This window comes from Solea senegalensis, linkage group LG2 (assembly GCF_019176455.1).
Source record: "Solea senegalensis isolate Sse05_10M linkage group LG2, IFAPA_SoseM_1, whole genome shotgun sequence".
NCBI classification, from domain to species: Eukaryota; Metazoa; Chordata; class Actinopteri; order Pleuronectiformes; family Soleidae; genus Solea; species Solea senegalensis.
The window spans coordinates 4777263-4789421 of NC_058022.1; the positions used below are offsets into that span (position 1 = coordinate 4777263).

Here is a 12159-nt window from a genome sequence, read left to right on the forward strand (position 1 = left end):
CAACATTTAGATGATTCAGGGATGTTTTTCATCCCGTTACAAACTGATTCTCTTGCCAGTTTTGTAATACTTAAGATATTTGATTCATTTATTTACAATCCTGAATGTCTTCCTTTTGTTTTCTAAAATATAACCCTTTAACAAACTTAATGTGACCTCTTCTTCCTCCTGTCCAGGCTCTGTGATGTCACCACCACCTGACCACTGACTCACCGATGACTCGCTGTCTCGTACGAGGAAGTCGCCTTCCTCCCCGCGCTCGTTGAGCACACATTCGGCCTGGTGCCGGGTGATGTTGCCGTAGTACCAGTCCCTGCCGGCGAACTTGCCCATGCGCGCCGGCGCCAAGGTGCGGTTCTGCGGGGAGCTGGAGGTCGTGGGGGGCCGGCCGGGCGGCAGCTCGTCCACCACCATCACATAGTTCTTAGGCACCAGGCCCACCATGCCACGAGAGTTCTTACACCTCCACCACTCCGGGTCGTTCTCGGGCTTCTCCACCACCTCCATCACCTCTCCCTTCTCAAAGTTCAGCTCCTCCTCCGTGACGCAGCTGAAGGGGTAGAGCGTCTGAACGAGGTGGAGCACGGCGGCGTGACCGCCCGCGCGCCCGTTGGCCAGCAGAGTGCCCTGCGGGCCCGCGTGGAAGCCCCGCGAGGCATCTGCCTCTCCTCCGTCGTCTGGACCTCCCACATCCTCCTGGACGTAGTTGGAGGGAAACCAGCCCACGTGGCCGGCCTGGCTGCCCCGCCACCAGCCGTCACTGCACTTCTCCATCACTACCACCTGGGATCCCTTGACCAGGGTCAGCTCGTCCTCCCGCTCTGCTGTGTAGGCAAACTTGGCCACGGCGGGGATGTTGAGGTCGTAGATTCTCTCTGCTGCACCTCCTCCACCTCCTCCTCCACCCCCTCCTCCACCCCCTCCTCCTCCTCCTCCGCTGCCATTGGAGGGATACTCTGTGTCAGAGCTCGGCGTTGGGGAAGCATCGCGGGCGCTCGGCTTCCGCTTGGCTTTTCCCAAACCTGCAAGGATGAAGAGATTTTACAATTTACACTTCAATATTTACATATTTCTTGTCACTTTGACTCATAGATAAATCAACATTGCTTCACTTCAGGCAATCCAGCAAACAGGGAAATACAATCCTGACATATCGGCACCTAATTGTTGCTTATAATGTGTTAAACTAAACTTGAAGCTGTGTTTACTTCACCTGATACGAGTCCCAATATTAACTCTGCCTTTATTTTCTCTTGCCGCCAGATTTCTGAGGGAAAACCTCAGTGTTTGTAGCTTGTGAGTGTTTCAGCGTGTTGTTGTTCATTTAGTGCACCTGCTGTTTGTTTCTGGTTTATTAAACGGTGGGTGATGATGGTGAGGAGCGGCAACAGTTATTGTCAAATCAAAGACAACAAGCTGTTCCTCGACACAGCTGAGGAGAAACGCACAATTCTATACCAGAAGTAGGGAAAACAAAAAAAATAAATAATCATGATAATTTGGGTCAAAATTTAACTTACTGAATTTATTGCACATAAAAAAGTTGTTTTGAGTTTGAACATCAAATTATAAAAAATGTACCTTAAAATAAGTTGACATTTTAGTGTATTGTATACAGTATATCTTTACTCGCCTTGCGTGTTCCACTGAATGCATGTTTTGTATCGTGGGACAGGAAGTCAGACATCATTACGACATTAAAAGTGTCATTTTCAGTTTTGTTTTAGGGGAACATAATCGTAATTGTCGTAACACACACAAGTTTTCGATTAAGTGCACAGCCCCAAACAGAAATGCAAATTCCTGTCCTTAATCGATCAATTATTTCCTTGACTTAGTAGTCGTGGTTCATAAAAAGGTGCGAAAATGGTGAAAAGTGTTGACCCTCAAATGTCTTTTGTCTCCACATAGAGAAGATATTCAGACATTGAAATCAGAGAACTTGTTTTTACCGAAATAGAAAACAAAACACGATATTTGAAAAGAAATCTTAAAATCTATATCTAATGGTTGATTCCAAATTAATTAATTGTTGCAGTCCTGCACCTGACACATGTTTTATCTCTTATTAATACACAAATATGAGCCAATTCTTTGTCAGTAAGTTGCTTAAAGATAAGTGATATTAAAGACTCAACTGTGATTTATTGAAAAGCACCAAAAAAAAAAAGGAATAATCGAACATCGATTCCTTGTTTGGTCGACAAAATGTCAGAAAATGTCGATCAGTGTTTCCCCTAACCTTGTTCTTCTCACATGCCTTTGTCACAGTTCTTATTCACATTTAAGAAGCCGGTTAATGCGATTAATCGTTGAATGTAGCCCTGGAAAGTCGGTACGTAAAGCAGCAGTGAGAGACTGTGACAACAGGAATCTTGTTAAAGAAAACTCCACAGAGGGCAAGAGAGAGAGAGAGAGAGGGAGAGGGAGCAGGCAGCTCAGGTCAGCAGGACACTAATTGATACTCATGGACCATGAAAAAGCAAAAGGGGGGGAAAAAAACTAGTTTTGGAGGCCGAGGATACAGAAATCTCAGTAGGTGAGCGCAGATCGATGCGTTTGGAAGGCTGCATTAACACAGGTGCACACATCCACTCAGCCTGAAAGCTCCACACACTCCCCTTCCTCTCGCTGAAATCAAACCTCGTTATCTCCTTGGTATTCCATCGACACCATCTGCACACACAACATCTATACTTATCAAAAGGCTGAAAATAGGCGGCGCAGACGGGGAGGAGGGGGTGGGGGAGTGGGGGGATGAAAAGTGGAGCAGGCACCATGGGCTTGATAATGACAGGCATATCCACGATCAAAGTCAGGCTGCCTTCTTACCTGACTTGTGTACTTTCAAAGTAAGAGCCTTTTTAAAACACGTGTTTGCACACCTCAGTACGTTTCCAAAGCATATCAGCTGGAGAAGTGAGTGAGGAGGTCTCCACGGTGGAATAATAATGACTCACTGTGTGGCTGACAAGATTTAAAGCGTTTTACTTGACAGCTGAGGCTGGAGTCAGCGTGTGCTCGCGTGAGCTAATAATGACTGAAGGCGACTTCCTTGACAGCTAATCACCCCCGGGTCTGCGCCTCAGAGCCGGTGGAAATGCCACAGAAATGTCACTGCTGAGAAGGAACATATGCATTGTTTGTAAAAAAAAAAAAAAGAATTCTGTTTGCAGGGTTCACACGGAGTAGCATGAAACTTGCTGGCAGAGGGAAGAAGAGGAGGAAGAGGAGGAGAGGAAAAAAGATGTGGGGTCCCTTGGCAGCTGTTTCCCACACAAACAGCGGAGGGAGCACATCAGAGGCCACAGCTGACAAAAACGCAAAGACGAGGGATGAGACGGGAATAACAAGCAGATCATGTTTATGGATAGCGGCGTGTATCCTACATATCTGATCGCTCTGTGTGTGTGTGTGTGTGGCCTGAGAAGAGTCTGTATCTTTCTGGACTTGAGCCAGAGATGAAGGCCAACTCCTGGGTCGACTTCAGGTGCTCGCTTGGGGAAAAATAAAATTGACCCGTGGCTGCCATGGGGCAGAGGAGAGAGAAACAAAGGCATGAAGCTACAACTATGTTACTGCTTTTTCATTTCATTTGTTTTTTGAGACAAAAGGTGATCCAGGTGAGCTCTGACTCTCATCTTCGACTGCTTTATCCTCCACATGAGGGTCGCAGGGGAGCACTGGTGCCGATCTCAGCTGGGCGAAAGGCGGGGTACACCCTGGACAGGTCACCAGTCCATCACAGGGACACAAAGAGAGACAAACAACCATTCACTCTCACAGTCAATTTAGAGCGTCCAGTTGGCCTAATCAGCCAAATCTGGGGATGTTTTTGGGAGAACCTGGAGAAAACCCCAACACACACAAATGCAAACTCCATGCAGAAAGGCTGTGTCAACACTAAGACACCTAAACATTTATATCACGTGACCATTCAAGTGCAATCTTCTGTCCGAACCTGACAAATACAGTTGCAGTAAACTGCAGTGTACTCTGTCTCAGGCGGTCTCACAGGTGGGTGTAGCCTTTATCGACACACACACACACACACACACACACACAGACCTTACGAGTTATCACCAGCACTTACGAGTTTAATAAAATGTCAGACTTTTAAACGACAGTCTGTCTCTTCTTTACTGGCTCTTGTTGAACTGTAACCGCCGATGATTGTTTACACAAAGCAGCCGTCGTGGTTTATGTTGAGCTGTTGTGTTGCGTTCACTGTCCTGTCGTAAATTGTAACGTCAAGTTTTTTTTTAAAAAGAAACACCAGGGTAATCACTGATTTTTACGTGTTACACCATATTTTCACTGCCCTTTAAATTTACCCTATTTTACTCACTCACAAAAGCTTGAAATGATCACTTTTGTCCGAACCTGACGCTTCCTGTCGTTTCTCGTCAGGTCCCATTGTGTTTCCATGCCATGCTCGTGTCAGTGGAAACAGGAAATGTAATCCTTCTGTAGTTGTTAGAAAGTATGACTGACTTGAAACAACATTCATTTAAAAAAAAAGAAAGAGCAGGAGTTGTTGTTATGACACCGAAAGTGAAATTGAGGCTACATGCACCCAAGGGCTGCAGCGATTATTCGATTAATTGATTATTAATCGATACATAAGAAAATAAAAAAAAGTTCTCTAATTTTTCAGCTTTTAAAATGTGAATATTTTCAGTTTTGTAAAGAAATCATTGAATCATTTTGGTTTGAGAAAACAAGAAATTCAAGAAAATCGCAATCTCTAGGTTTGGTAAATGTTTTTTATGAGCCAAAAAAGTACTAATTCATCAGGATTAATCGATATTTGCAGCCCTAATGCACACTACATTTCCATTTAAATGAAAACAATCTGCATCAGAAGTGTTTTAGCTCCATTTTAGGAGCCATTTGTGTACCCTTACAAAACATATATTATAATAACCGTTCAGGTAAACTACACATGTAAACTGACTCTTCCCTCTGCAGCTGTTTGCATAATCTCACAGAGGATTACAAACTAGAAACAACAACGGCGACAAGGTAAAGACTCAAAGTAAGTAAGTGTAAGAGCTTGTCATACACAGCTGAGGAGGTGAATATGTGTAACTGCATCATCGTTTTCAAAGGTCTACAGTTTTACTCCTTCAGAATAAAACACAGCCCTGGGGTTTTCAAACTAAAACAGAGCCTGCAGTGTTTTTCATACCTTATATACTCCATTTTCGTGCCTATAAATGCAGAGGTCGTGTGGATAACTGACATATCCAGAGGAGAATGTACACATTCCGTGTGGACGTAGCCTCACACTTCCTTAAGAGAGGGAAAACAAACACACACACACTGACAGATGCACAGTCTCATACATATCTTTCTTCTCCACTAATTTCCACTTCAAGGCACTGACCTGCTGGTCGTCTCCCCTCCCACACATTCACTCCCATCCCACACGTACTGTAGCTCTTCATCCTCGCAGAAGGACACGAGACTCTCGGGCCCAGAGGACGTCAACTCAGAGGGAAGTGATTTGATGAAAGGCTTCCGCGTTGCAGCACATTGCTTCACTCTCTGGGTTTACAGTGTGTGTGTGTGTGTGGACGTGGCTCTGTATTAAATGGTTCTGTACAATAGCATAACACCCACATGATGTGCTTTTTTTGGGCGATTTTTGAGTGAAGGGAAATGAAATTACACGTAACCCTGGCTCTTGAATGAAGCATTAGTGTGTGTGTGTGTGTAGAGTAAATGAACAGATGAGCTTTAACACAACCCTTAAAATAAACCAATTACCCTAATAACAGTGGTGCATTCCCTGAGTGCACACCACAGGCTTTCACAGCACTGCTGTGTAAAAACCACTAAGATAATACGAGTCAATGAGAGCAGGGGCTTGGATCTGGCTATAAAAAAAAATGGAAGATTTTGTTTTGATTTCCCTCCTTCATATTCATCTTTGCTGAGGAGAAGCAGATGAACGGATGAGATTCTTTGGCTGCACAGCTACCAGATTACACTGATAATTGCTTTCTGTGTCTGTGGCGCCGCTGATCCAATCGCTTTCTCAGCATCTCCTTTCAAAACAAATATCAGTACAGAAAAACATATTCAGAGTTCCCTGCAACACAGCAGCAGCGCTCCCACATGTTTGTTAATAACTAAACAGAGACTGAGGATTCGGTAACAGGAGCCACTATCGACACAGACATGAACTGTATGGAGTGTGTGTGAATTCTCAGACAAACACAGACCCTTTACCATGACCTGTAGCACACAGGGTACAAACACCTGCAGAGGCTGTTACATATGACTCACAACACAGATCTTTACTTACACTAGGGATGAAACACACTCATAGTCCATCGCTTGAAATATGGTCACCGTGGTTGGACGGGTTCTTTCTTGACGGCTCATTTTATTCTACTTTTTTAAATGTTTTGTTTACCATTTATAAAGATTCTGTTTATGATATATAATAAACTTATAAACAAATGTTTATTTGAAACACTTTCAAAAGAATTTTGGTGTTTCATAGAGATCGAGAATTACTTAATCGTCAACTATTTTCATCATCAAATCGGTTTGACGCTTTTCTCATGATTAAAACAAGATTTCTGTTTTTTTTCTGCTTCTGAAATGTGAATATTTTCTGGATTCTTTGCTCCGTATAACAAATAAATAATTAAAAACGGAATCATTTTGGTTTATGGACAAAACAAGACACATCATCATTTCCTGGTTTTACAAACACTGATCAACAGTTTTTTTTGACATTTTATGGACCAACCGATTACTCGATTAATCGTGAAAATAATCGACAAAATAATGGTTAGTTGCAGCACTAAACATCAACAGTGTCTATCTGAACCAGTGGAGTGTGAGTTTCAAAGGCACAACATAGTAGAGCTGAAACAATGACTCGATTAACACATTATTAATCGATTATGACATTAGTTTGATAATCAATTTGAGGTTTTTCTCATCATTAAAAACAAGTTTTCTGATTCTTCAGCTTCTTTAATGTGAATATTTCCCGGTTTCTTTGCTCCATGTAAGAAAGAAATCATTAAAACTGAATACATTTTGGTTTGAGAAAACATGACATTCAAGAAGATCGCAATTTCTAGGGTTCAGGATTAATAGTGAAAACAATCGATAGTTTCAGCATTAATCATTTCCAGGTCTGAGAAACACTGAGCAAAGTTTTTTAACATTTTATGGAACCAAACGATAAAATAAATCAGTAGTTGCAGTTCTAACACACAGCTGAGCAGAAAATCTGCTTTCTGACTGAACTACATTATGTTCTAAAACAGCTGCTTGTTCTTTTTCTTTTTTGGAGTTTCTTTGAGATGGAACTGCGGGTATTTTCCGGAACACTTAAAAATAGACCGGGTAGACAGGTATATAACTCCTCTTGACAGGAGGACATGACTAAGCGCTTTACACACCGTCATACTCACCTACATGCACTCACAGTCACACAGCTGCCATGTAAAAAAAAAAATCCAACTTGCCATTGTGTCGTACTGGCCCAGTTTCGGCTGAATTATTTTGCCCATCACTGAGCGAGGAAACTGGGACACAAAGCAGCATGCAGCCATTTACAATTCAATTCTGTCATGGATGAATGTGGGTGATAAGGCCACATTAAAGCACCGTAAATTAGGAGGGGGAAAAGAAAAGGCTGGAGATAACACTAATCACAGAGCACGGTCCATAATCACAACACTGACTTCCTGTAGAGCTGAAAGAGGGACAAAGGGAGACTGGAGATGGATGGGGAGGGGGGGGGTGATGTCATCACGCTCTCGGCCAATCACATTGTCTACTCCTGCGTGTGAGTAAGTTCCATTAGCCTCCTGGCCTCACCTATTGCTCATCGCCTCATCATGAAAATGTTCTCTCGCCTATTGGATTTACTCGGGCTTTCAACACCACCAAGAGCTACCGGCTGGAATCAGACTACTGAGACTGAAAATGAAACTAGGCCATAATGTTGTAGTCGATGTGTAACGTAGTCTGGGACGGCGAGGTGATCCATCACTCCCGTGCAGGCTGCTGGTTTCTCCCGCTAATCAATCTAGTGATCACAGGAAAGCAGAGACGCTACATCAGCTTAAAAAATATTAACCTGTGCTATTAAAATGTCTATAAAGAGTCTTCTTCTTTCAGCTTCTCCCTTCACCACAGCGGGGGATCATCTGTCTCCCCTGTGTCCTCTTCTGTTACAACAACTGTCCTCCATGAACCTTCTGTGTGGTCTTCCTCTTCTCCTCCTGCCCGGCAGCTCCACCTTCAATATAATCTCTTATCCCTCCTCTGCACGTGACCAAACCACCTCAACCTTGACTCTCCAAACCGCTCGAGCTGAGCTGTCTCTCAAATATGCTCATTTCTAATCCTGTTCATCCTGGTCACTCCAAAAACAACCGAAAAATCCCAGCGTCTTCAGCTCTGCCACATGTTTCAGAAGATAATCTGACAGTAAAGATTATCTCACAAACTTCCCTAAAAGAGCAATCACAGCTTTCATTGTAAAGTGTTTTGATTCTCATATTACGAAAATACAGACCACGCACAGACTGAATAGGATGTTTGGAGACATAGTTTCCACTTTACGTGCTTGCGTATTCTTGATCTCACATTACATTCCAGTAGTGGTAATTTCTCACTCGGAAGTTTGCTTTATTTTGTATTTCCTCGGGAACTTAGTTATACATGTGTGGGCACTGGCAGACCGACTCACATGACCTCAAGCAAGTTTCTTTCAAGGGCGTGCTACCAACTTTGACAGGTAAATGTGTTGCTACAGGGAGCATCTGCACTCGGTGTGTACTGTCGACTGAGGAAAGGGACGGATCGCAACCTGAGGGACCTCTGGGCATTAAAGCCTGGGAGAAGAGAAGTGCAGGTCTGTATGAAGCTATTTTTTGGAAAATATTAAATAGGTCTGATTCATTAGCATTAATTAAAATGAGACTCAGTTTGGACAAACACAAGTCTCTTTTTAAGGTTCTGAGTGTAAGACATCTAATGTGAGATGGAGGACTCATCTGTGTGTCCCTTTATAAACCAGAAAAGACGTAGAAACGTGATGGTGTATAAAGCACGGTCTTTGTCTAAGGTAAAAATAAAAGGCTTTTTCTGAGGCTAAAAGCCAAACTGTTTTTATTCTTAAGTGATAAAGCAGTAATTTAAACATTCTCATGAGCTGTATATCCAATTTCTGCCATGAAACCATCCTAAATAATAAAACTTGACCTTTAATTGGTGACAAAGATGTTTTTTCTTTTATTATAGCAATGGCTAAGTGGAAAGGAATTGGGTTTTGTAACTGGAAGGTTATTGGTTCAATCCTGCGATGGGCCAATGGCTGGGGTGCCCCTGAGCAAGGCACCCAATCCCCCTTTGCTCCCCAGGCACAAGTAAATGCTGCCCACTGCTCCTGCGCCCAACAACGATACCTTCTATTTTGCCACATTTCCAAAAAAGTCAGACAGTTGTGTGGAGAAGGGTCTAATGGAACTGTCCTGAAGCAGTGGAGCGAAGTTTGAGATGCATGTGGTCTCTGACACAATGAGCCCTGGTGAGGGTGACAGTGGCAGCCTGTGCCACGCTGCCCCACATAGAGACACAGCCCCACCCCACCCCCGAGGGTCGACATCCACAGAGACGAGAGGAACCAGCACATCAGAGCAGACCCCGCTCGTCTCCTTCTATTCTCGTCATTTTCAGATTCATTTCTACATTCTCCGCTTCAGCTGCATACATGCCAACGCTCCTCGGTTCAGCCCGAGTCTACAACTGACGGCAACTCCCCTTCTTCTGGGTTGTTTGCTTCTGAGATTACTTTTCTACTATCTTCAGAAAGGCCACCACTTTTATGATGCTTGAAGTTATTTTGTAGTATAGTCAGAGGCTCAGATGCAACGCGTTCCTTCAGACCGATGAACAAAATGTCCAAAAAAAAAAATATCATCATAGCAGTAAAGGAAAGGTTGAAGCCGCTGCTCACTGACATGTGAGGCTGGATTATCTTTATTACTATTAATTGTTAATAAAAAAGAATGAAGCTACAGCTACGCTTTCACTTCTTTATGTCCTTCGTTTGATGAATAAAATATCAGGAAATGATAGCAAAGGGCTCGTCACGGTTTCCCGGCATCAAAGAATAAGTGCTTCAGAGGGAGTGAGTCATGTGTTCGGATCAGCCTTGAACTGAAGGAAAAGGTTAAACTGCAATGATATTACAGGGGCAAGGATTAGGAGGTTATGCTTTCATTGCCGTCATTCCTCGTCTCTTAGCACAATTAACTCTGGAGGTGTAGGAGGGTCACGGTCAAAGATGGAACCCTTCAGATGCTGGAGGAGATCCATGCCTGAAAGCCCGAGCTCCTGATTTAGTTTTATGTCTTTTTTACGGCTTTAAACAGAAATGTATACCTCCGAGGCAACAATGATGGGTGTGTCTGTGTCTGAATGACACTTGCTGCATGCAAGTGAAAGCAAATTGATCCCGATTATTTTACAGCTTGCTATAAAAGTACCGACAGCCCCCCACGTCAATAAAAGCCCCGTTTTGCTCCTTTCAATCTTTATCGATTTAAGATCAATTTAAATACTTCCTGAGCGACATCCACTCATACTCCTCTGATGTCGGTAGCCATGGCTACATACACTGTCCTATATATTGCAGTCATGACTGGGCACTAACGGCCGAGAGCGGCGGCCAACTCGACAGGATCCCTGGAGAGCAGAGTGAAAGCTGCCAGTGGGGAGTGAGAGACACAGCGAGGAGATCGTTTTACTTCTCAGAAGAGTCAGATTAACACACACACACACACACTAACTGCTGCTTCTGACCAACATCTTACCACCTTATCACCTGAAAAAGATCCACTGACGGCACAAGACGAGCGGGGCGCGGCCGTTCTTACCCAGAGTGTCTTTGATGTTCTTCACCAGCGAGCCTTTCTTCAGGCTGTTCTTGCGCTCGACGTAGTTCGACGGCACGTAGCCCGTCTGGTTGGCGGCGTTGCGGACGCGCCACCAGGTCTTTGAGTCGTCCAGCAGGAAGAGACGCTCGTTTTTACGGATGTCAAGTTCCTGGTCCTGCTGGGCCGTGTAGTCCCACTTGGCTACAACAATCACCTCCTCTGTCATCTTTCATGGAGTCCCCCTGTGGAGAGGAAGGAGACGGAGGTGAGCAAAAGTCAAACGACGGCTCGTAAAGCGTCACAGTGAGAGGTAAAGCAGTGTCAGCGCGGTAATTAGTGTCAATTGCAGCCGATTATAGACATTATCAGTTCTCAAATAGGCCACTAGGTGGCAAATTGTTAGATAAAGGGTATTTTTATCGACTAAATAAGAAATGTTGTGTTTTATAGGGCCGCAACTAACAATTATTTTAATAATCAATTAAACTGTTAATTATTTTCTTGATTAATCGATTATTTGTTTGGTCCACAAATTGTTAGAAATCAAAATAAGGCTGAATTAATTGTCAGACCAAACCAAACCAAAATTATTACGATTTGAATGATTTCTTTGGTATTTGGAGCAAAGAAACCAGATAATAAAACAAAATAGTTTCCAATTAATTTAAGAATTGCTCAGTAAGTGATCAATCACTGTAGCCTGAGCTTTTAAACTGGATCGACCGCTGAATCCCATGATTAACATGAATCATATAATTGCTCCTATGAAATGTGAAAAAGACACAAAAAGACAAACAATATGCCAATTAAAACAATAGTGAAATCTGCAAGCATTATTCATTTGTTTCTTATGTGCAGTGTAATGTGAGTGTATTCGAGGGTGGATACGTGGAAAAGAGACAATGCATATTAATAAACATTTAAAAGTAAATCTGAATCAATAAAAAGACAATGGAAACTGCTGTGTTCGGTCATTTTGGCTGGGTTATCAGCTTTCTGAGTGACTATGACAAATACAACTGATAGATTTTCTGTTCAGTGGTCTGTTCAGTTATTAGGTTAGTGGTAGTAGTGAGTTAATTAGTCAGCCTGGCTCATGTTGGAGGATGTATGGGGTTAGTTTTCCCTCTGGTTCAGTCTTGTTCCGACAGAAAACTGATGTTCAAAATGTGTTTAGTATATGTGAGGATCAACTGCTGTGACAAATAATTCCAAAATAATCCATATCCAACCATTAATC

The 12159-nt window shown here is 43.1% G+C and overlaps 1 protein-coding gene across 1 annotated transcript in view; it reads right to left on the reverse strand.

Annotated features, from left to right (window-relative positions):
• The window catches only part of nck2a (NCK adaptor protein 2a), a 39045-nt gene that overhangs the window by 2246 nt on the left and 24640 nt on the right, over positions 1-12159 (reverse strand). Inside the window, exons 2-3 of the mRNA XM_044013333.1 lie at positions 10920-11161; positions 214-1022 (exon numbers count right to left, since the gene is read on the reverse strand). Of these exons, the coding sequence (XP_043869268.1) occupies positions 214-1022; positions 10920-11145 (1035 nt within the window). The 5' untranslated portion in view covers positions 11146-11161. The remainder of the gene's footprint in view (positions 1-213; positions 1023-10919; positions 11162-12159) is intronic.